This window comes from Lissotriton vulgaris, chromosome 3_1, assembly GCF_964263255.1.
Source record: "Lissotriton vulgaris chromosome 3_1, aLisVul1.2, whole genome shotgun sequence".
NCBI lineage: Eukaryota > Metazoa > Chordata > Amphibia > Caudata > Salamandridae > Lissotriton > Lissotriton vulgaris.
In genome coordinates this window covers 655710023-655736107 of record NC_141689.1, presented here as the reverse complement: position 1 = coordinate 655736107, position 26085 = coordinate 655710023, and the positions used below count along the sequence as shown (strand labels likewise).

General features: G+C 48.2%; 1 protein-coding gene across 1 annotated transcript in view; it reads left to right on the top strand.

Moving 5' to 3' along the window:
• Positions 1-26085, top strand: part of CHD1 (chromodomain helicase DNA binding protein 1) — a 1544591-nt gene that overhangs the window by 374867 nt on the left and 1143639 nt on the right. The window contains exon 12 of the mRNA XM_086960963.1: positions 18597-18813. Coding sequence (XP_086817089.1) covers positions 18597-18813 — 217 coding nt within the window. The remainder of the gene's footprint in view (positions 1-18596; positions 18814-26085) is intronic.

The following is a 26085-nucleotide window of genomic DNA, read 5'->3' as shown; positions in this document are numbered from 1 at the left end:
GAACTCTGGCCTCCCCCCCCCCCCCCCCCCCCTGAGCCGACCCTGCCACTCCCCACGTAGAGGCACCAGACGCTACCTTGTTTTGAGCGTGGCTCCGCTGGGGAGGGAATCACTGAGTTGGCGGATCGGAGGGTGGAGCAGAAGTAGTGACCTTAGAGTGGAGGGCATTGATAACTTTCCGTAAGGACGCCACTTAACTCTGCAGAAAATCGACTTTCTCCAGCAAACCCTCTAGTGTTTTATTACAAGGGCATATAACCATAGTATCTATAGTATCTGTAGAGGCACTAGGTTTGTTCGCCATTAATAATGAAGGTCTGTCCCCCAGGTGCTCCAGCGCCGCAAAGCGATTGGAGCATGGAAGGGAAGGGGTATTAAGCTCAACAGATGTCCCCCTTAAGGGAGAGGTTTCAATGACCTTATGATTAGAGAATTGCTTTTGTAAAGTTGTGGTCGAATGCGGTGAGGGTGCCTCAGTTGGTGGACTGTGTATAATGGAATTAGTATGTGCTAGAGGCTTATTTTTTAACATTAAGGGGATTGGTCTGTGTGAGTCACTGCCTAAGGCCTTCTGCTGACAAGCCGGGCTAGTGTCTGGCACAGGGCTATTGCCTCCCTGAAGTGCTTCGCATTTATTTATTATAGTTCAGGGGTGTGGAATTTAATAAAATATCTACTTGTCCATGAGGCAGGCTGCCTAACAAATCTACTTGTCCTGTAATAAAATCCACTTGTCCCCTTTGTGCCATGTCATGTGGCAACAAATTGCGCAACAATCTCATTATATAAGAGTTCTGATATAGCCTCTCTGATTCTGCCAGGGTTCATACCATAGTAGTGTTTGAATACTAGCAATTCCCTTATGCTGCTATGTTTCTGCAGGTCTACATACTGGGGCTGAAGGTAGTGGTAAGCAATAGTTCCAGGGTTGAAATGCCCTTTTTAGTCTGTGCAAACCTACTAACGTGCATGTTTTAAGTATTTTCACTAATTCTTCTCTAATCATTTTCCATACTGAGAAAGGTTGGAAATTTACTACTGACCATGGCAGACTTAAAACTTCTTCCAGAGTTGGGAAAAAAGTGGTTGGAGGACAAGTGAACTTGAAAACATTCAGATTTTTCCATAAGCAAATCTACACCTGCATATTTGCTCATGCTACAATGCAGTTCACAAATATTTTCTGGGAGTACTATTTCTTGGCCTACTTCTGTAAATTCTTGTGAATTCATGGAAACTGTACATATGCACTTAATGCAAGGATCTATACCATGGATGCACTTTTGAGACTTTCTTTAATAATTGGGCCTCTAATTAGGCCTGGCGTTAACCATGACCTTTTGTTTTGTTTTTTATTCTGTCTCTCTCCATCTGTCTATCAGCTGGAGTCCCTGTAAGTAACAGTATTTTGCTCTTTTAGAAGGAGCATATTGGCCCACAAAGTAGTTTTGTTTCAGTGCCCAGAACCGCTGTGGCAATATGTGCTGAGACCAACATTTTTTTTGTTTTGCTTTTGCCAATGATTGTTAGAATGGTGAGGACCCAGCAGCTCCCACACTGTTAAGGTTTTACAAAAACCATGCCGAAACAAGTCACGCCTTGACTAAACCAAAAGGCTGACCACCAATGTCAGACCCACTAGCTTTGCCAATGCTTGTTTTTTTTTGTTTTCCATATTCGTATTTAAACTGGTTACACTGATATTCCATTCTGAATATTTTGGGGAAATACTAACATACATCAACTTGTTACTAAATGATGCTACAAAGATACGGTACCTAAAATCTTACAATAGTTTGGCTAAATGTTTTCTTTTCTTACATGCATTTTTTGTGAACGTTTTATTTTGAAAGCAAAGACTCATCACTCTTGCTTTCAAGGTTCTGCAAATATTTGCATATAATCAGAGAGCATTCTGGGTGCATTATACAGAGCCTCATATTACTAAACTTTGAAAATGTGTGTACACTTTTATACTGGAACCACAGTCAGTAGAGCAGGCTGAGCTTAAAACATTTACTTTTAGTGCTCACCCTAATAATAAAGGCTAAGCGTTAATGAACCATATATACAAGTTTGAACAGCATTAACACACATATTACATATACCACACACTTTACCTTGATTGTAGATAATTCCCTTCCCTGATCCACAATGTGGTACTGTAAACTGGCAGCCAAAGGGTTTGTGCTGCAGGGGGTTGGGCCTACTTGTCCCAAGGACAAAATGCACATTAAAACTTGTTGCCCTTGACCCCAAACAATATGTCCTGGGCGTCGGGCTATAGGAATTCCACATCCCTGTTAGTTTCAATTCTCTCTATGACGCAGTTGCTTGCGGCGTGAGTTACCTTTTTACCTTTTTACCCTTCGTGTTGGCATTCCCGCCCCCACCCTCTATTGCCTTCCTTTTACCCATTTACAACAGATAGAAAAATGTATACATTAGAGGCACAATACTAATGATGTTTCTAACAGGGGGTAGAGCTTTAACAAAGTCACTTGGCCTGAGTCGTTGGGTTTAATTATAGGAAGCGCAAAATGTTCGATAGTGCCAGATCCCAGGTACAAAACAAAGTCAAGATCAGGGCAACAGAGGGCAGAAATACAACAAACAATACCTTGGTTCGCCGGGTCCAAAATGGAAAGGAGGTTGCCCTGCCTCTTCTTGTCACGTACGGGCGTGCGACGGGCCCGCCCTTGGCGCTGCATTAGTCAGCAGGTGATTTTAAGCGCCTCTGGCGCTTCGGGATGACAGGTGGTGTGCGCCGCGCGGGGGAGTCTGGGAGATGTAGTCTCGAGACCCAAGGCTTACCCCACGTGCAGCCGGCACACAGGCAGCAGGAGATGCAGCGGGAGTCCCAGACACGTCCCCCTCAATGCCTCCACACAAAGCGATGGCGAAGCCTGTCCCCAGAGGCAATTCCCTGCCAAGGTGGGTTCCAGATGCAATTTCACGGCGTCCCCATTGTGCTAATCATCTCTAAGTAGCTCATTGTTGGAAAGGCAAGCATCGTGGCTTACTTTTTAATGATGATGTGTGTAGAAAAATACAGTCTCAGTTGGTAATTTCCAGGCAGAGTTGTTAGTTTGAAAAAGTACATTTAGACTTCGATTAACAAATAAAAGGTTCTCCCCCCAAGTAAAATGTTATGTAACTTCACACTAATATGGGTCACCAACAGTCGAGACAGTGCAACTTTTCAAGGAATCCCAGGGGACACTACATGCATTGCCACTATCAAATGCAAGTGTGCAAGCAGTGTTGTGCAGGTGTGTGGTCTGATCTGCAAAGAAAAGTCCGAAAGATCTGTTTGGGTGTTTTGTAAAGTCTTGCTTGGATGAATGCATGTCTTGTTCCGGTGAGGCTGTAGGACTGTTGCACACATGATCTGTGTACTCCCTTGAATTGTAGCAAGAAGCTGCGAGAGGCTAGTTCATCACTGGTGAAGGAGGTATTAGAATTGCGTAGCTACTCCAGCTGCCATGGTCTTCTCTACCTGGGGTACACATTTCTTTGATGAAATGCCACAGGACGATGCATTCTTCATAGTTGGATTGCTCAGCTTTGGGAAGTCATGTGGTGGTCGCAACCGATTTCTCAATATTGGCATGTGCACATCAAGGTACTGATCCAAGAATGAGCTGCTTGGATAAACTGTGCAGTAATATTTGTTTGTTACAGAGGTAATTAATTGCACTTTTCCCCATTTATTCCGGGTGGCAGGCTTCATGGGGCCATTGACTTCAATCGCCTTGGCAGAAGAGGATGAGTGCTTTGCTCCCAAGAATGTTATCTTACGGTTTGGGCTGGTCAACAGCAATCAGTCTAAATTTATGGCATCACTGCTATACAAATATGGGCTTCTGTTGCAGTAGTCCCCCCCCCCCCCCCTCCCCCCCCCCCACATTTTGCCCCCTTTTTAGCTACTAGATGCTGATTTTTGACTGACAGTGCACAGAGGCCTGATACCAGACCTCTGTGCCAGTGCTCCTTCCTTTAAACAAAGTGATGTCTGATTGTTTCACAATTGGCCTAGGACTTTAGCACCCCTACAAGTCCCTAGTAGGTGGTACCTCAAGTACCCTGGGCATAGATAAAGAGGTTCCCTAGGGCTGCAGAATATCTGCGGGAGCCGCACACAGATTCCATATAGACTGTTATTGCAGGCTGCGTGATATGGTGCAAACCATGTTTGAAAACATGACATGGCACACTCCTGTGTTCCTTTCCAAAGACATTGCATGAGCTATATGTAAGACCCCCTACAGCACGTTTGGGAACCCCAAACACAGGGTGCATTATAGCACATGTGAGGACATAACTTCATGAGCAGATATGCCCCTGTAATGTCCAGTTCCATCGCTGAATATTACAAGTGAGCGGGGAAGCCATCTTGAGGTATATACTGGGTACTGGTCAAAACAAGTTTGCTAGCTACGTAATTGCTTCACTGAAACCTATGGTGTTTGGTATCAAACACCTCGTATTAATAAACCCACACTGACTCCAGTGATGGATTTATTAATGCACGTACCCAGAGAGTACCTCACCCAGAGCCCTCTAGTTCCCTTGTGTTCTGGCTGACTGGTCCTGTCCTGACAAGTTTCGGACCCCCTAGGAGATGATAGCCCCGCTGATAGAGGTCAAAAACAGTACCTACTCTGACAGGAGGTATCTGAAATAAACAGGTTAGTATTAGATTCCTTACCTTAGAATATCCCCAGGCATCAGACTGGATCCGGAAAATTTTGCGTAGCAGTACCTCTGGGCGTCGGTAGGCGTCGTCTGCGGCTCCGCGTCCGTCATCGGCGTCGTTGACACCGGGATGAGGTCGTCTGAGTACTTAGACGCCGCCCTCGCGCGCTGACGTCAGTTCTTTTTTTTTTTCCACGGCCAGCAAGCGCAGGTCCGGAGAAAGTGGTACCCTTTAATCAATTTTTGACAAAACTTTTTGGATCTTTTTGATCTGTTTTTCGAGTCTAACGACTCCGACGGTGCCGGTAGGGATGCCCGGGTTCAAACCCTGCGTCGACTTCAGCCGTCTGATGTCGGTTACTGACCCCCATCGCCAGTGTCTTCATTGCCTGGGGCCCGACCACGACGACAAGTCGTACCCCTACTGCCGGGCCTAGACGTCAAAGGCTGGGCGGGAGCGGTCCCGCAAGCGCCTCGAGCTCCAGCAGTTGGCCCGCGGCGTTCGAGGTCCCGGTCCGGAAGGAGGTCGAGGGACCGGTCGCGGGGCCGGAGTCGTCATGGCTCCGGGGGTCGACACCATTCCTCGGGCTCCAAGTCCTCAGGTAAGAGGCACAAGAAGTCGAAGAGGCGAGATCGCTCTTCTGACTCCCACCGACGCTCGCGCGAAGCGGCTGGGGGTTCGGGTGACACCACCAACGTGGCTCTGCCGGAGCCGCAGGCGTCGCGGCCTGCTCCATACCCGCCGGTCCCTGGGAAGAACGCGTCACTGGAGGAGATGGAGGCCTTGCTCATGGCCATGAGGTCGCTCGCTCCTCCGTCGGGTTCCGCGGCGCCTCCGGGCCAAGCGGCCCCGACTGGGTCCCCAAGCGGGGCGGGTGCTTCGGCCCCGGTGCCGTCGGGTACTTCTGCCCGGCGCCGACTTGAGTCCTGACGCCGCAAGATCCCACTGGATCCGGTTCCGGGTCATCTGCGGTCGACCTTACGACCTCGCCGGCGCCAGCCCCAGTGGGTGTCGCCACCGATGCCGTCACCGGACGACTACGTCCCTGGTCCTACCCTTGATTCGGGTCCGGCGCCGAAGCGGCGCCGAATTCGACGCCGCTAGGAGATTTTTACTTCTATGACCCGGCCCCATCCTTTGACCCTGGGTATCAGGAGATGGATGGCGAGGAGGATTGGGAGGCATCTGAGGACCCTCTGGCACGTGAGTGCCAGCCTTATCAGGACTGGGCAGGTGAGCTTGGGGATGCCAGTGGTCTGGACAATTCGCCGGACACTGGTTTTGTCTCCCCTCCTACCGTGTCTACGGAGGAGGGGGCTGCCTATAGTGTGGTGTTGACGTGGGCAGCTAAGGCCTTATCCCTTGAACTCCCCTTGGCCGCCGTGAGGACTAACCTCCTCACTGAGGGCCTTAAACCGCAGGCAAGCTCCTCGGAGCCTCTGCTGCCGTTTAATGAGGCCTTATCTGACGTTCTTCTGGGCACCTGGTCCAGGCCCGCTACAGGTCCCCCTGTAGATAGAAGCGTGGCCAGACGCCACCGCCCGGCTCCGAGCGACCCTTGCTTCCTGTCCACCCACCCCACCCCCGAGAGCCTGGTCATCCAGGCCTCTAACTCCCAGACCGCATTCCCGACGGCTCCCCCTGATCGGAAATCCAAGAGGTACGAACAGTATGGCAAGAAGATGTTCTCCTCACTGAGTTTGGGGTTGCGGTCCGTTAACACTGCGTGCCTCTTGGTCCGTTATATCCACTCTCTGTGGGACACGGTCGCGGCCGTGCTGCCAAAATGTCCGGAGAAGGCCCGGACTAAACTCGCCCAAGCCCTTGCGGAGGGTCTAGATGCGGCACGTTATTCCATCCGGTGTGGACTGGATACAACGGACTCGCTAGGTAGAGCGATGGCAACGACGGTGGTGATTCGTCGCCACGCCTGGCTGAGGTCCGCCAACTTTTCAGCTGATGTCCAAAACTCCCTTATGGACATTTTGTTTGATGGCCGTCGCCTCTTTGGCGAGAAGGCAGACAGTGCGCTTGAACGCTTTAGGGACTACAGGGCTTCGGCCAAGTCCTTGGGCCTGTCGGCCCTGCGCCAGCAACCTGCTGCCTTTCGCTCCTTTCATGGCCAAGGAAGGGGCGCCCCCACACGTCCTGCCAGCCACGGGCCGCAGACTAACATCCAGCGCGGTGGCGGATGTGGTAACCGCTGTGGCCGTGCCCGGGAAAAAAGGCCAGGCCAGTCCACATCCACCCCCGAAGCATCCGCCTAAAAGCCTTCCTAGTCAGAGCTTTCAGGCCCACATGACGCCAGTGGGGGCCAGGGTTCGCCATCACCTCCTTCACTGGCCCAACATCACTTCGGACAGGTGGGTGCTGCAAATCGTCCGAAGGAGCTACTTCCTCCCCTTCGAGGCGACCCCTCCAGGCATGACACCACAGTACCGCCGCATGTCGGGGATCACTTGAATCTTCTGCGAGAGGAAGTTACAGCCCTCTTGGCCAAGGGGGCCATCGAGCGCGTTCCTGGGCCAGAAGTAGGGTGTGGTTGTTACTCCCACGACTTTCTGGTTCCCAAGAAGGGCAAAGGGGGCCTACGCCCTATCTTGGACCTGCGGAACGTCAACGACTTCCTCCGGAAGGAGAAGTTCAAGATGCTGACACTGGCTCAGGTCTTATCTGCCCTGGACCCGGGAGACTGGATGGTAGCGTTGGACTTGCAGGACACTTATTTTAACCTCCCTGTCCTGCCGGCGTTACCTGCGGTTCACGGTAGGCCACGAGCACTTTCAGTTTACTGTGCTCCCCTTCGGCCTTACCAGCGCCCCACGGGTGTTCACGAAAGTGATGGCGGTGGTCGCAGCTCATCTGCGCAGGTTAGGGGTTTCAGCCTTTCCCTACCTCGACGACTGGTTGTTGAAGGCGGGCTCTCCCCAGACAGTTGTCAGCCACCTCCAGACTACGGCCAACCTCCTGCACTTGCTGGGGTTCTAATCAATGGGCCAAAGTCACACCTGTGTCCCTCTCAGAAGCTCCTCTTCATTGGAGCGGTTCTAGACTTGGCGCAGTTTTAGGTTTATCCTTCCGAACAACGGGTTCAGGATATTCAGACTCTGATTCGGATCTTTCAGCCGTTATCCCGAGTCTCGGTCAGGTTGACGATGCGGCTTTTGGGGCTGATGGCCTCCTGCATCCTTCTAGTGCATCACGCCAAGTGGCGGATGCGGGCTCTGCAGTGGGACCTGAAGTTTCAGTGGGCCCAGCATCAGGGCAACCTGTACGACCATGTATTGATCTTGGAGGGCACTGCAAGACAGTTGCAGTGGTGGCTCACGGACTGCGATTGGGTCAGCGGCAGATCCCTCTCCCTACCCCAACCGGAGCACGTAGTTGTGACGGACGCGTCCCTCCAGGGCTGGGGGAGCCACAGGGGAGAGGCGGAGATCAGAGGCCTCTGTTCTTCGACGGAGTCCCGGCTCCACATCAACCTTCTGGAGCTGCGGGCGATCCGGCTTGCACTGAAAGCATTCCTCCTCTCTGTCCGGGGGAGTGTAGTGCAGGTGTTCACGGACAACACCACCGCCATGTGGAACTGCAACAAACAGGGCGGGGTGGGGTAGTGGACCCTATACCAGGAGGATCTGCTCCTCTGGCAGGGGCTGGAACAGCAGGGCGTGACCCTGGTGGTTGAACACCTGGCAGGTTCCGTTAACGCCAGGGCGGACAAACTCAGCCGTTGGTGCATGATGGATCACAAATGGCGTCTCAATTCGGACGTGGCGCAAGGCCTCTTTCAGCAGTGGGGAGAGCCTTGGTTAAATCTATTGGCCACAGAAGAGAATGTGCAATCTCATTGGTTCTGCGCGTTGGAATTGCCAAGGCGGCACTCGCTCGGAGACGCTTTTCGTCTCGAGTGGAGCTGCGGTCTGTTGTACGCCTTTCCGCCTATACCACTTTTGCCCAGAGTGCTGAAGAAGATCAGACGCGACTGGGCCCAAGTTATCCTTGTGGCTCCGGACTGGGCACGAAGATACTGGTATCCCGAGCTACTCAGCTTGTCTGTCGATCGCCCGATTCGTCTGCCTCTTCAGGAGGACCTTCTGTCTCAGCAGCAGGAGACGGTCCTCCACCGAACCTGTCCAGTCTCCACTTACATGCGTGGAAATTGAGCGGCGGCAGTTGAGGCCATTTGACTTGCCTCCTGAAGTCTGTAATGTGATTCTGGCAGCCAGGCGTCCCTCCACAAAATCGGTATACGCCTGCAGGTGGAACAAATTTGTGGCATGATGCACAGCAAAGTCTGTGGATCCCCTTTCTGCCCCTCTTTCAGAGGTTCTCCTCTTTCTTCTTTCTCTTGCCCAGCAGGGCTCTGCTCTGGGCACTATCAAGGGCTACCTCTCTGCCATTTCCGCCTGCTTGAGGCTCCCTGATCAGCCCTCTTTGTTCAAGTCCCCAGTTGTAAATATGTTTTTGAAGGGCATCACTCATGTTTCCTCCTGTTCCTTTTGTGATGCCTCAGTGGGACTTGAACCTCGTTCTGACGTACCTGATGTGCGCTCCTTTCGAGCCACTTCATAACTGTCCTCTTCGTCTCCTTACTCTCAAGACTGCATTCCTGGTTGCCATCACTTCTACCAGGAGGGTGAGTGAGCTCCAGGCTCTTTCCTCCAAACCTCCTTTCCTTTCTGTCCATCCGGACAAAGTTGTGTTGCGTACACGACCCTCTTTCCTGCCCAAGGTAGTCACAGCCTTCCACATCGGGCAGTCCATCACCTTGCCCACCTTCTTTCCGCCTCCGCATCCCTCGAAAGAGGAAGAGAGGCTCCACCGTCTGGACCCAAAACGTGCACTCTCATTCTATTTGGATTGCACTCACCAGTTCCGGGTGGATGACCAACTCTTTGTTGGTTACGTGGGCGCTAAGAAAGGTCGGGCGGTGCACAAGCAGACCATCTATTGGTGGGTCGTGTTGTGCTTCAAGGTATGCTACTCTTTGGCTAAAAAGGAGTCTCCTGTGGGTCTTCGTGCCCATTCCACTCGGGCAACGGGGGCTACTACTGCCCTGGGTCGGGGAGTCCCCTTGCAGGACATCTGTCAGGCAGCTACGTGGGCCTCGCTGCACACGTTCGCAAGACACTACTGCCTGGACAGCCAAGTCCGGAGAGATGGCTTTTTCGGCCATTTCGTTCTCCAGGACTTTCTGGTGTGATTATTGGTTCGCAGACCCACCAACGGGGTTGGTATTGCTGGGATATCTATTCTAAGGTAAGGAATCTAATACTAACCTGTTTCTTTCAGATGCACAAGTTACTTACCTTTGGTAACGATATATCTGTAAGAAACAGTAGTTAGTATTAGATTCCTTACCGCCCCACCCATCCTCCCCGTTCTGCGAACCGATATCTAAGGTTAAGGTCATCCCTTTTCAGGGCCCTAGTTTCATGGCACCAGTGTTGGTTTTTATCATGGCTCTGTGTTTCTGGCGCGGAAAAGCTATGTATAAGAACTGAAGTCAGTGCGCGAGGGCGGCGTCTAAGTACTCCGACGTCATTCCGGCGCCAACGACGACGGACGTGGAGCCGCAGGCGACGCCTACCGACGCGCAGGGGTACTTCTACGCAAAATTTTCCGGATCCAGTCTGACGCCTGGGGATATTCTAAGGTAAGGAATCTAATACGAACTACTGTTTCTTACAGATATATCATTACCGAAGGTAAGTAACTTGTCCTTTTACATCTAATCCAACAGGATCGCTAGTAAATTTGCATGTCAAGGCGGGGATCTTCAAAGAGCCCACTGCCTTTTATATGCAAGCCTGGCTTTCCCCAGACTTGGGAGATACCACCCCCTACCCTGAGGCCTATTTTGCCCCCAGGCAGGGGGGGAAAATGAGCTATGCAGGAAGCGTGTCGCACTGCCCCGGCTGGACACACCTCTAGGGGGGGACAGCCTGAAGCGAACACAAAGATAGGATCTCCACTATCTTGTGTGTGGTGGAATTAGGAATTCTGGGACAGGGTGATACCCACTTCCCAAAGGAAGTGGTCATCTAGGCGGTATAATGACCCCAACGGTAAGGATCCCATAGACTTCTGACTCTCACTCCCCTTAACACTCCTAAATTGAGTATTTAGTGGACCCCTTGACACCAGAAAATCCGATTCAACTACTGGGAAAGACCGAAAGGAGCGATAACTGAAGCCCTGCAGCAAAGATTGGCACAAACCCCTGCCAGGCTACTTGCACTTCGACCATCACTTGACCTCCTGTGCCAAACGTTGGTCACCCTCCCCAAAACCCTTGGAGGTTTGCCCAGCACCTCAACAACCAGGAAAGATCTCCCTTGGATTAGAGTAGCTGATTCCCTGCGTCTGCGGGCACCGCAAAGCATCTGCCGGTTCAGTGTTGCCAGCCATCAGGCTCACCGAAGGAGCAGCATGACGGGAGAAAGGTCTTCGTGCTCTAGGGGGGTCAGGTCCCTTCCCTTGCCGAGTCTGGGATGCCAGGACCTCCAGGAGCTGACCTGCACCAATACTCTGGGTACCGGAACAGTTGCCTCAGGCAAGGATTGTTGGTGGTCCACACCAGACACCAATAGCAGAAAGCACAACCTACCGTCGAGGGACATCAGGATCCACCAGGCCAGCCATGTGGCCCTGTTTCCCCTCTTCACCAGGTCAGCAAGACTTTGAGTGAGTCTCTGGCCAACCGCGACCCAGTGCCTCAAAGCACCCCTGCGCCCGAGTCTGAAAGAAACCACTCTTCACCTGAAAACTATGGCTCGAGTTAGAGAGGCCCAACACCTTAAGGAGGTCTCCCCGGCGATCCTTACCTGACATCTAGTGATCTCTAATCTGCCTCGACACTCCAAATGATGCCTGCAGTCTCTTTTTCTGGAGGACCCCCATGACCGCGACCGGAGATGGTATGAAAACTCAACGCCTAAAGACACTCCTGCACCTGATTTCGCACGGCTCTGGGTAGCCCACCGACGGTGCCCCAGCATCCCCAGGCATCCCAACATACCTCTGCAACCGGTAGTCACCTCCAGCAGATCTTTGTCCCCGAACCTCCAGTCTTTTTTGTCAACCAGAGAATTCCCATTTAAAACAACAGGACCCCCAACACCAAAACAGCACCCTCCTCTTAGCCGCCCCTGCAGGTGTGCTTTGGGTGCTAACTTGGATCCCCCTTTGCCCTGAGCCTAACACCATGAGCTTTGATCCAACACCCTTGTGGCATGCTTGTGAGCAGCCACCAACCGATTGGATAACATTGGGCATATGCACTCGGCCGCCCTAGTGCCGCTGAGGGTGTCTTAAGTGTGCATCCTTGACCCTGGGGGAACCCTGGTTCTAACTCCAGAATACCAACTCCCACAAACGTGTACTTGACTTCAAAATGATAATTCATTTCCTTCCATAGGATTGCATTGACTGCTTTTGTTGAAACTTGTTGTGTGGATTTGTTTTTATTTGAGAACTTGAGAAACTTCAAATAACTAAAAACTGCTTTACTGCTTGCCCACACTACCACAAATAGAGAGTAAGGTGCTATCTACTTATACCTCTGCCTGCCTTTGGTGTTCCACTGGACTCTGTGCAGAATATACCTCTTTTTGGTATAGTATATACAGAGCCAGCTTCCTACAGTTCCTGAAGATATTTCTTTGGAGGACTTACCACCTCTATCCTTTCCCTTCTGTGGGTCTAATCCCCCTTTCCTGGAACCTTACCCGTGATACGTTTTAGGAATCCTAGTCCGAACCCATTCAACAGCCTTCTTAGCCATCTTACTGGCAAAATAAAGAGATATATTCACTAGCTGCTGATGTAACGTTTCTGATGTACAGTTTCCTAAAATGTGTTCCTTTGTAATAATTTAGCAGAGCCCTTCATAGTCCTGTACCTGGTTACCTTTTAACCAGCCACCTAGTGTCTTGACTGAAACTCCATAAAATAAATAAATAAATAAACCCAGGTCTGACTCAAGGTTTTCTAAATCTCCCTGAACTTAATTCTTTACTCCTCAGTAGTGAGTCCAAAACCCTCAATCAGGGTCTCTTTCATGAGGTTTTAAGACTCCGCATCTATCTCACTAAGAGTCAGGAGTCTATCCCTGCACTTGCCTGAGAACAGCTCCTCTCAGAGCAGAGATCCCCAGTGTTCCTAGTGTAACCTTCTAATTCTACAAGCCCTCCCAAAGGCTGTGAACCACTTGGTTATATTATCACCCTCAACACATTTGGGGACAATCCCTTTGTGGATTTTAGGGTCAAATGTTTCCTCTCTCTCCCTATTTACAATTTTGCTGCCACCAGAGATGGGCCATCTCGGATCTTTTTATTTCAAGGGCTACTCTCCTACCTAGTTTTTGAGGACCAGGGTCTTCCTCTTCTGAATAACTCATTACTTCAGGGATCCGTTCCCAGAGCCTTTAAAGAAGCAGTATTAGTTCCACTATTAAAAAAGCTGTTGGAGACCCCTTGGTCCCGTGAAAATTGCACCCCATCTCTCTGCTCCCATCATGGCCAAGGTGTTGGAAACCCATGAGGCAAACTGTCTCTGCTCTTTCATTGACAGTTTCCATTTCTTGATTCTCACCAAGCAGGCTTCTGCTCTTCCCACTCAACTGAGGCAGTAATGTTGACAGTTTCAGACAAATTAAGGAAAGAAGCAGACAAGGGCACTACCAAAGCCCTGGTGCTCCGTGATCTATCTGCAGCTTTTGACTCAGTTGGCCATGAAATCCTGGTGGACCGTGTCAGGGATGCAGGAATACAGGGATCTGTCTGAGATTGCTCACGTGTTTCTTAGATGGCCGCTCCTGGTCAGTCCGTCTCGCCCACTTTACAGCACCTAATATCAAATTGACGTTATCCCTGCACCTGTTCAATCTGTACCTTCTCCCTCTAATTCAGTCTCTAGGAGAAAGAAAGGTGTGCACTTTTCATTATGAAGATGACATACAATTGATTTTTACCCTAGATAACATCCCCGACGATCATGAATTTTCAGACAACTATGCTACATATCCTGAACTGGTTGAATAGTAACCATCTAAAGCTGAAGCCTGACAATACAGAACTGATCTTAGTAGGTGGTTCTTGCAATCTTTGGAATTCAAATTTCTGGCCAGCAGAGCAGGAAACACCTCCTGCACCATTCTCCTCAGGCAAAAGTCTCGGTGTTACGATCAATAGTGACCTCTCCCTGAAGTCCTAGATTGGGACAGTCTCTACCTGCTTCTTCCAGCTACGGAAGGTAAGGAAAATCGGTTCATTTCTCATCATGCTGTTTTATCTCTGGTAATCTCTTATATAAGGACTATGCCAGTTCAATCTATTTCGGTCTCCTGTTGTACTTAACAAAAAGATTACAGTCGATGCAGAACCAGGCAGCTAGACTGATCTATCAACAGCCAAGATGGCAACACGGCACTCCTCTAATAAGGCAGCTGTACTGGCTCCCAATAACACAAGGGGCATTTAAAATCAGATCTCTGCCGCTTGCTCGGCGTCGAGCTTTTCGGCAGGTCTCTTCGACGGTACCTTCGACGTCGAGGCCGTTTTGAGCGTCTTCTCGCTCGAGGGTCCCTTCTCAAGGGCCTGCCTCGACGACCTTTGCTTTTCGCTGGTCTTTGCCATCTGGGAGTCCTTTTCGAAGGATCCGCTGGGCCTTTCGGAGGATGCAGCTTCGGACGTCGAAACTTTCGTCGCCGGCGCTCCTTTCGAGGACTTAGCCACTGCTTTTCGGGGTTCTCCCTCAGGCTTTCTCGGCCCTGTCTGAGTTTTCGGGGTCGTAGACTCTCCTACCTTTTTTGAAGGTCTCACATCGGTCTCTACGATTGTGAAGTCATCTGGTCCCTCGGCGATGTTCTCCTCTTCGTCGGAGGAGGCACCCAGCTGGAAGAGGCTCGGCGTGGTCCCTTTCCCCTGCATCGTGTGGTGGGCCACCCTCTGTCTCTCTCGAACTCTCAGAGTCTTCGGCGTGAAGATTGAACAGGCGTTGCAATCCTCGCTGGAGTGGTCGATCGGCAGGCAGAGGTTGCAGACCGGATGCTGGTCCTTCTGCGCGTACTTGTGGTGGCAATTACGGCAGAACTCGAATGGGGTGTTGTACATGTGCTCGCTCAGGGGGCCCCCTCACGCGCGCTTTCTCCTTGGCCGTCGAGTATCCCGAGGTTTTCTCCTCTTTTTTCGTTCTGGCTCAAGGAGGTCTTCTTCTCCGACTTCCCTCGGTCCTTTTTCCTCAAAAACTTGGTGTATTTCCTTCTTTTCTCCTGAAACTTCTCCGGAGCTTCATGCGACGATCCAGACCCAACGGCGGAAAAAAGAATCTGAAGATGGCGCCCAAGGGTGGGAGCTTCCGCAGGAAGCGTGCCGACGTCACGAAGGTGCACCAAATGGTGGGACGTCGACGCCCACCTGGGCTACAAAAAAAAAGAGAAAAAAAGACTACGAATACGGACCCAACCACCAGATCGCGAAATAATGCACAGCATAGTGAATCCAGAAAGATTCACGCTGCAAAACAGGAGTTTACTCCCTGTACTTTCTAATCCCCAAGAAGGACGGGACACTACGGCCATTTCTCGACCTCAGGCCCCTCAACCATTACATACAATCAGATCATTTTCACATGATCAATCTGCAACAAGTACTCCCACTACTGTAACAAGGCGATTTTCGTTCAACACTGGACCTAAAGGACGCGTACTTTCACATCCCTATACATCCTGCTCACAGGAAGTATTTAAGGTTTGTCATACAAGGACAGCACTATCAGTTAAAAGTCCTTCCATTCGGGGTCACAACAGCACCACGAGTGTTCACAAAGTGCTTAGCAGTAGTAGCAGCACATCTCAGAAGACAACCGATACATGTCTTCCCTTACCTCGACGATTGGCTCATAAAAGCCTAATCATTCCACCAATGTGCACAACACACTCAGCAGACAATTCAAATGTTGCACGACTTAGGGTTTACGATCAACTACACAAAGTCACACCCAGAGCCTTCGCACGTGCATCAGTATCTAGGAGCTACCATAGACACATCTACAGCTCTAGCGTATCCCAGTCCAGCCAGGATACAGAGCATTCAGGCCTTAGTCTCCATTTTTCAACACCAGCAGTCTCTCCAAGCCAGAGTGTTCATGAGACTAATAGGCATGATGGCATCTTGCATCTTCATAGTTCCACATGCAAGACTGCAAATGCACCCATTACAAGAATGTCTAGCACAACAGTGGAATCAGGCTCAAGGTCAGCTCACAGACCTGGTGTTGGTAGACAGCCGTACATATCGCTCTCTGCAATTGTGGAACACCAAAAACTTGACAAGAGGATGGCCGTTCCTAGAACCTGTTCCACAGATAGTGTTTGCAACGGACACATCCCTCACAGGATGGAGAGCCCATCTCTTACCCTATACCACACAAGGCCAATGGAACAACCAACAAAGAATATTCCATATCAACCATCTAGAGCTGCTAGCAATTTTCCTAGCACTCAAGACGTTTCAATTACAAGTACAAAACAAAGCTGTCTTAATCCTGACAGACAATATGACAGCCATGTACTATATACAAAAACAGGGAGGGGGGGGACACACTCTCTACAACTGTCCCAGCTCGCGCAGAACATTTGGAGATGGGCTATTCCTCAAAACATACACCTGACATTAGAACACCTTCCAGGAACTCACAATCAGATAGCAGATCTGTTGAGTCGACAGTCCCAACAGATTCACAAATGGGATATACATCCACAAGTTCTTCAACCATTCTTCCAAATGTGGGGGCATCCACAGATAGATCTGTTTGCCACCCACGAAAATGCAAAATGCCCAACCTTCGCTGCCAGGTTTCCGCACCCACAATGGATGAATTGGTCAGGCAGATTTGCGCACGCTTTTCCGCCTCTCCCACATATTGCACTAGTAGTGTGCAAATTCAGACAACAGTCTCTGAAACTAATACTAGTAGCTCCCACATGAGTTCGTCAACCGTGGTTCACCACACTACTAGATCTCTCACTGGTTCCACATCAAAAGTTACAGCTCACACCCTCCCTGTCAACACAGAACCATGGAGAAATAAGACACCCAGAACCAAGCCAACTGAATTTGGCGATCTGGCTCCTGAAGTCTTAGAGTTTGGTTACTTAAACCTGCCACCAGACTGTATGAACATAATTAAAGAAGCTAGGAAACCCACTACCAGAGCGTGTTATGCCGCTAAGTAGATAAGATTTGCAATATATTGTAACAATAATCACATTGATCCACTGGATGCTTCCATCCAAAAGATCATTTGTTAGCTTTTACATCTACAAAGGTCCACTTTGGCTTATTCTTCCATATGCCTGCATCTGGCAGCAATTGCAGCCTATTTACAGAATAGGCAACATCTATCTCTCTTCAGAGTACCTGCAATCAAAGCATTCATGAAAGGTGGGATTATTTGTTTGAATCCTAGGTTACCACCTGCTCCGGTATGGAACCTGAACATTGTCCTTACAAGACTCATGGGACCCCCTTTCGAGCCTTTACACAAGTGTGAATTGCAATTCCTAACATGGAAAGTTGCTTTCCTTGTTGCCATCACCTCTCTCAGAAGAGTTAGTGAAATACAAACATTCACAGTACAAGGACCATTTTTTCAAATACATCCTAATAAAGTGGTTCTTAGGTCTAATCCAAAATTTCTGCCCAAGGTTATCACTCCTTTTCACCTTAACCAATCGGTAAAGCTACCTGTGTTTTTTCAAAACCCAGACTCTGTTGCAGAAAGGCCTTTACACACCTTAGATGTTAGAAGAGCTCTGTTATACTACACAGATAGGACTAAATTCTTTAGAAAGACAAAACAATTCTTTGTATCTTTCTCTCCCCCACACAAAGGCAAACCTATCTCTAAAGGGGGGATTACCAGGTGGATTTATGCTATCAAAAAGCTAAACGTACACTGACAGTTCCTCCTAGAGCGCACTCCACTCGCAAACTAGGAGCCTCTGTGGCTTTCTTAGGAAATATTCCACAAGAGGACATATGCAAGGCAGCAACATGGTCTACATTACACACCTTCACTAAACACTATTGTGTTGATGTGCAGGCCAAGCAGCAAGCTGCAGTGGGCTAAGCTGTTCTTAGAACACTGTTTCAAAATACTGCAACGGATACAAGCGACCACCGCTAGGGGAGACACTGCTGCACAATCGATGCTAAGTGTACACTCTGCAGCTCATATGCCTCGAACGGAAAATGCTACTTACCAGTATGCATCTGTTCTTGGCATGTAGAGCTGCATAGTCGTACACGCCCTCCCACCTCCCCAGGACTTGTATCCTTTCCAGTTCTTATCTTACCTAGATGCACACGCATGGACATCCTTTCTCTTTACTTCTACTAACTCCATCATTTCCCATCATGGCGAAAAACAATCTGAGGATGGAGTCGATGATCATGCGCAGTATTGTCCAAGGGAGGAGTCACCTATCTCGTGACTACAAAGTCTTCTTCCAAGAAGTCAACAACCTGCAATCATCCGAGCCCAACACCAGGTGTCGATCTAATGCTAAGTGTACGACTCTGAAACTCTACATGCCAAGAACAGATACATACTGGTAAGTAGCATTTTCCTTCCGCGGAATGGTGGCGCAAGGGGTATTCAAAAGGTGAGGATCCCACAGTCAGATACTGTATCCACCAGAAAAAGCGTTACCAAAGGTAAATAATTGTTCATCTGACAAGGTCTGTATTAAAGCTTATGGCTGCCTGTGCTGTCATAAGGTTGTCATCCCAACCTGTTTTAATTTTAGTTTTTACTGGTTAATGAAAAAGAATTTGAAAGCTACTAGCATTTTTTTGTTTTAATACATAATTTCTGTTTCTGTTTTCAGAGGGAACAGTTGTATTCTTGCAGATGAAATGGGTCTTGGTAAAACAATACAGACAATTTCATTTCTGAACTACTTGTTCAATGAACACCAGCTTTATGGGCCTTTCCTTTTGGTTGTGCCACTTTCTACTCTTACTTCCTGGCAACGTGAGATTCAGATTTGGGCACCACAGATGAATGCTGTGGTGTATTTAGGAGACATCAGCAGCAGGAATGTGGTAAGTACCCTCAATCCCTAAGCCTCTCCCTCCATCATCTCCCCAATATAAAATATAGATCGTTTAGGCAACCCATGCATTTATATTTATTTCATTTACATTTTTGTAAAGTGTAACTGTACCAAAGTGCTGTGTGAACAGATAACTAAGAGTCACATAATTCCCTACAGAAAAACATAGGATCTATAAATCCATAGTGAAAAGTTCTGGTAGGAGTACTAACATAAAACATAAGTGTTAAAGAAGCATAAATATGGCAAAAAAAAGAAAGATGTAAAGCAGTAGTCAGGAGGGTTTGGAGTAAGGTACAATCTGCAAAAGACTGCTGAAGAATGGCAGACGGGGAATGAGGATGTGCTGTGGTAGTGGATTGAAAGTGCGAAAGAGGCCTGGACGATAGTGAGGCAAGAGAGAGGTGTTTCTTCATACCCCTATCATCAATGTTTCCCGGCCCCTTACATCATAGAAGTTTGGTTTGTGCACTTGAATTGTGCATTGCTGATGTTTGAGCTGTGTAAAACGAGTGATTGTCAGACCCATCTTAAGATCAGATGCTTATAATCATATGATATGGATATCACACTGCTGAATATGTATTGCATTGTTGTTGAATTTCTATAGGTGTTAATACCCCATATAAGGCACAGATGCAAATTTGTGGATAGGTAGCACGCTACTCCTGGGAGTGCTTGGGTAGAAGAGTGTCTGAAGGTTAGAGGTTCAAGTGTCACATGGGTGCACCAGAGTTGTGCTCTTACTGTTATTGTCACTGCTCCTTTGTGTGTAGTGAGGAAATAAGTGTGAAACATAGTTTGTGTAAGCTTATTCATCACTATTGTATGTATGGAGAAAATGTGTTAAAGGAGCATGCTCTATGTTGTAAGTGTTGTGGTATTGTGCAGGAAAGGCAGACTGCTCACATGATGGGCCACGGAAGAGAGATACATGTGGTTGCACTTACTATCCTTCAAGTTATTTTTTCAACATTGGGCGAATATCATCTTGGATTCTGTAATTGCCAACTCTTCTTAGTGACCCCAACCGCAAGAAAAACTATTACCGCGAGTATCGGGTGTGAAATTTCTTCTCTTCAATGAACTTCAGAGGCCATCACACAACTCTGGGTCTCCATCCTTCGGGCACCCATGCCTCTCTAATGCCTTGTGCCCTCAACGCCCCTCCAGAGCCTCGTGCCCTCTATCTTCGACATTGGAGAATGTCCACATGCAGTATGAGATGGGTTGGATGTCCTTCATTGAAAAATGTCCTCAATGCCACTCCAAATATCCCTGGTGCCACCCCCACAGCATATGGTGTAAAAAGACCCTTTGTTATTGCAGAAACAGACGATGGGCCCCCATCACTATCGAGTGACAGTGCCGAAGAGGTTCAGGACATCTTTTGTGAACTGGACCCCCTCAGTGCCGAGGAGGAAGATGACGTCTAGTCTTCGGTGGTTCATTCTCACCTACCAAGTGTATCAATTTTTGATGAGGAGGAAGAAGGGGCGCTATCCACTTCATCTGAATACGGCTTTCCTACAAAGACTATATTCAGGCTTGTGAGAGTGGTCGATCTGAAGCACATACAAGTCCCATAAGAGACTGAACTGGGAGCCAGATCACCGCTCTTGAGGTAATATAAATTTTATGGTCATGTTGTGTTCCCTAGCGAGTACCCCACCGACTCCATGTACGAGTTAAAAGTGCATGTAACTTCCCTCCTGTACCAGCTATGAAGACGCAAATACATTTGCGTCCAACGTTAACTTGTCCTCTTTCAGACCCACCATGAATGGGTTTGATGGTCCGTTCCTAAGTATGCTATGCCAACGTCTTTTTGAAGTGTACTCCTACGTTTTTCAGCCTGGCTGAAAGTAGGCCCTGAATCTCTGCCACCGAGCCTCTTTTCTGGCTTCTGACTGCGAGGGCCTCTGCCCAAGCAGCCCCCGTACCCGTGAACTCTGACTTACTTCTAGCGCGGCCCTCCGTGCTCAGCTCAGCCTGCTGCCTGCCAAGATTGACTATAACCTTCGAGTTATCTGTTTTCCTCCCCGAAGATACATTCCGGCCTGCTAGCTTCAGTAAACATCCCTCCTCAGCTACAGGGCTAAAGGGCCGACCTGTCTTTATGCAAGTAATTCATAGCCTCTGTTGCCATGCTTCCATGGAAGGCCCCATGCCCCCACGCTTCTCATACAGACACTCAGGCGCTTATACACGCACTCACAGCAAGTATAGAATAGCTTCTGCTCTAGAGACCTTTCTGCCCAGATAGCTTAGTTCCTAAACATCAGATATCGGATATGATAGAAGCACAAGTTGATCTGACATGCCAGACTTCTGTCTCTTTCCGCCAGTGTAAATGTCAAGTCCCCTGCACCCCGTCTATCACACGTCATGCAGCTGCGCGCGCATCCAAGCTTCCGATTTCCGCTGACATTGCAACATTCTGTTAGCACCACCCCTTGGTGCCACCCACTTGCGTCACCTATCAGTGACGTTTTCTAGCACACACCCTAGTTCACGCCTAGTTTACGCCTCTTGATGATGTACTAGCACCACGTGTATACTGTTATCTTGTCTTCTCTCAGCTGTTACGCCTCTTACATTGAACATTATGATGTAAATCAAGTATATAAGCTATGTATTGTCAATAAACGACGGCGCGCTCATCTATCCCTTCTGACATCCTGTGTGGTGGTCAGAACATGATATCCTGATTCCTTTATGAGGAATAAAACCCTTAGAAACTCTTACACCACGGACTCTGTTTTCCTTCTTTCCGATTGAGTTATTATTGATTAAGTACTTACCTGCATAGAAATTAAGAGAGTAAATTAATTATTTACATCATTTTGGCGCCCGAATAGGGACCCCTCCCCCACCTCACGCGCCGGAAGGTGCGTTGCAATCCGTGTCCCCTGCCATCAGTTAGACGGACAACACGTGTACTGGCAGGATTTCCTGCATCCCCCTCTGACACACGGAGGTGACGAAGACTGCGATCAGTGCCCAGACGAGGCGGTGAGGAGTGCGGAGGATCCCGACCAGAGCCCAGCCGAAGGAAGCAAGGTCCGAGGTGTGAAGAGGCCCACCAGTTTTCCGAAGTTTTCCGAAGTTTTCCGAAGTTTTCCGAAGTTTTCCGAAGTTCCGAGTCGAGTCCAGTCGAGTTTTCCGAGGCCTTCTGTTTTCCGTGCTTCCCGGTGAGTACCATTGCTGGGTCGTATCTAGACGGGTTTGGGTACGCAAGTCCGGTCTGCACTGTTTTTAGGCAGTGTATCTGTACTGTTTAGCAGTATATAAAGTATTCCGAATTTCTGCACTGTTACAGCAGTGTATCTGTATCGTTGAGCGGTACATTCAGAGTAGGGGGAAGTTAGCTATGTCTTTAAAATGTTTCATGTGATTAATGTCGTGGTATGAATGTGATTGTTCTTGTGTATTATTGTGTTTTTTTGTTTAAATAGTTACATGCTAATTAAGTATTTAGGATCAAGCATTTCAGTATCAAGTAGGCACAATGCCGTTTTTCAACAAATTAAAGCAGATAGGAACTAGGAAAGGGATGTTAGAGGAAGAAATTCCAATCCCCCCTAGGGACACTCCAGGTAATTTCATGTATAATAAGCATGGCATAGACGCCATCCTGTATCTCGAGTTATGGACCGATTATACCAAGCACCTAGAAGAAAGATACCGATGGCCAGTTAACGGAACATGGGATGCCGAGTGCATCATAAAGGTAGAAGAAATATTACGGAAAAAGAAAGCTAGACAATCTCAGAAAGACGCCATAGAATTTTGGCGTAAGGAATCACGTAAGCGTGCTGATAGAGCACTCCGTAGAGAAGACAGGCTTAAAGAATCAGAAAAGGCCCAAGAAAACGAATTAGTTACTGAGGGAATTCGAGTAAAAGTAGAACAAATAGATCGTATCCTAAATGGCAAGGTGAACAACATGTATCTTTTGGCCGATGGTACCCCTGACGCCATTTCAGAAATACCGAAAAATTTGCCGTCACCATTAGTTCCAACTAAAGTAATGCATAAGACTACTAAAGACATATTCCTAAATTCATATCTCGAAGATGTAGCGCCAGCTTACACCAATCTGCCTGTTCGTGCCCTGCCTACTGACAGGGCCGGGGGTGGTACTGCCCCCCAAGATCACTCTCAGCCGACACCGAAAAAGACTAGTCCCGTTCCGCCAGCTCCGCCACTTCCCTCACCTAAAACTGATCTGCCGAAACCACTTCAATCAGATCCTACTAAAAGACAAATTCAGATACTGACTACACACAGAGATAATGCCCAAGTTTCCGCTTCAGGAGGTGCGACCGCGGGTCTCCAGACCCCGCCACCGACTCACAGATTAAATCTCAGAGGTCTGCAGAGTCCTCTTACGTACAGATCCCCCCGTTCTTCTAATTCATCCCGTCTTGATGCACTAAAAGAAAATATGTCAGTTTGTAGATATGATCCAGAACCTGGACAGGACGACTTAATGGTATTAGCGTCTTTACGGTTAAGATCTGCTACTGATAGTTTGTTATGTTATGCAGGAATGAAGGAGCACCTAGATAGAATATATGAGTTCGTTCAAACGGGAAAGGACCCCGACAGTATTAAGGATGCCCTGGAGAAACAGAAAGTTACCATGCAAGCACTGATACTACGATTTTTCATAAATTGTCTAATAAGAGAACGAGACAGGCCCGGAACAGAGCAGAGTGAATTGGATGCATTGAACAAGTGGGGTCAAAATATAGCCGATGGAAAACATGACAGACAAAATTGCATAGAGGCCATGTATAAAAAGATTAAGAAAGCAGTGATAGCAGTACACGAGAAAGAGAAAGAAAAGGCTCCCTCCGAGGAGGAAGAAGAATCTGAAGAACCAGAACCGACTACAAGCACTATAGCATATGTAGGTAAGGGAACTTATCTTAGGAAGGGTATCCGTCCAGAAAGCAAGAGAGTTTTCTTCTCTGCCTTAACGAATCCGAATTCTGCTGAACATCAGTTCCAGGAAACTGATAAACGGCTTCGAGATCGAGTTGGGTACCATGTACTCAATTCTATGGATGAACAAGAATTAGCCCGATCAGCGGTATCATGGGCCGAAAATGCAGACATATATAATGATGACACCGTAGCACAGACATTTCTGAACCTCTCCCCCGACGAACAGAAATTAGCAGGTATATATATGATTCAGCACCTTCTCATTAAGTACAGAAAACATTATTCCGATCCAGGTCCCTTACATGAGACACTAGAAGCACTACTGATGGATAGATGGAGAGGCCTAAGCACTAAATTAGTTCAAATAATTCTAGAACAACGACGCAGATATGACACCTTTGTAAGTCCTGAATATGTTCCCGCCCCACCTCCAGAAAGGAAAATGTACCATATGCAGTGCGGGGGTGGTATTGAAAGTCAGAACCCCTTGCGAGAAGTGCACCCTGTTATGGGTGAGGATAAAATTTTGAAACGCGTGTATGTACACACGCCTCTAACTAAATTAGAACTGTTAGAAATGAAGAAATTAGTACCGTGCCATGATAAAGACCCTGCAGGTTTTCATAGAGAGCTCAAAGACATGTTACTGATGGGGGACTACACATATGATGATATCATGAAAATGTTGAAAGTATTATTGCCTACGGGTATATTCGAGAAATTAAAGGAAAAGGACTGGGAGGTGGGAGACGCAAAGATTGCCTGGGCAGAAATAGAGGATGAAGAAAAGAAACGGGTTCCAGGGTTAGGCCTTGGGGACAAAACTAAAGCATTACCAGGTTTAATAGTACAGGTCCTGCCCAGATTATTGACAACTAGAAAGGAGGATTGGGATGCAATCTCGTCCTGTAAACAGAAACATGATGAAGATACTAGCGACTTTTATTCAAGATTCGAGAAATGTTTTATTATCAATAGTGGCCTCCAGCCAAGTAGCGAGTCGTACCCACATCTTTTTGTATCAAAGTTAGTCGAGAATTCCCTACCGTTAGTTAAAAATAGAGTGTATAAAGTCGAGAGTACATGGCAAGCAAATACGCCATCCCAGATGTTACAAATGTTACAATATCACCAGAATAGAATTAGGGAAGAACAAGATCAGGAACAGAAACGTATGAAAGACACGAAAATGAAAATGTTAGTAGCCCAGACGGTCCCACCCGACAGTCACAGGAAAGGTACGACCCAGACAAGTCACGCCGCAGCTCCTGTTAAAGGGACATGCAATTATTGCAAGCAGCCAGGTCACTACGTACACGAATGTGCAGTTCTGAAACATAACATAGCGACAGGTAAAACTAAAGAGAGACCGCATCCGCCTAGACAAGACCATAACCAGCATCAGTCTACACAGAATACACAGCCCATGCATGCATCCGCACAGACAGCACAGACCGTAGCAGTACCACAGCCACAGCCCATTGCTGCAACTCAGCAAGTCTCACAACAGATGTACCAGTATGCCCAGTCTGCTTACCCCGAATATTCCCGATATACATGAAACAGCCTAGAGAGGGAAGGTGGCTTGCCTCTTATCGAGATTCCTGTAGATCAAGAAGGTCCTTATGTACACAGTCAAGTATTGGGGAAAGATAGAAAGTTTTTAATTGACACAGGGGCAAGTCGCACTACAATAAGTCATGACGAAGTTCCAGGGGCACCCCTCTCAGGCTCACAAAATGTTTCCCTTGGTTTTTCAGGACAACCTATTGTAAATGAAGTCTCAGAACCAGTTCCCCTGGCTGTGGGTCCATTATCACGTGTTACAGACCTGTTACTAACAAAATCATGTCCGGAAAATCTGTTAGGAATTAAAACACTGAAGGCTCTAGGGGCTATAATATGCTGCTCCCCGGAGGGAGTTAGACTCTTTCTGCGGGATTTCAAGGGTCATTACGTCCTTCGTGAGTTTGACGTCAGATTGAAAAATGTACCTGATTACTTGTGGGCAAAAGGCCCAACTGATGTAGGATGTATGCACATTACACCATACCGCGTTACCCTCAAGGCAGGTGTTGTATTACCCAGAATCAGACAATACAAGTTACCACCCGATGCTGTAGCGGCTTTACTGAAAATCATTGAAGAGCTCATTGCCCAAGGAGTGGTCGTCGAGACCGACTCCAATATCTGTAACTCACCCATCATTCCGATTCTTAAACGTACTGATCCCAATGCACCGCCAGTATATCGGCTGGTGATTGATCTTCGAGAATTGAATAAATGCATTATCCCACAGTATCCT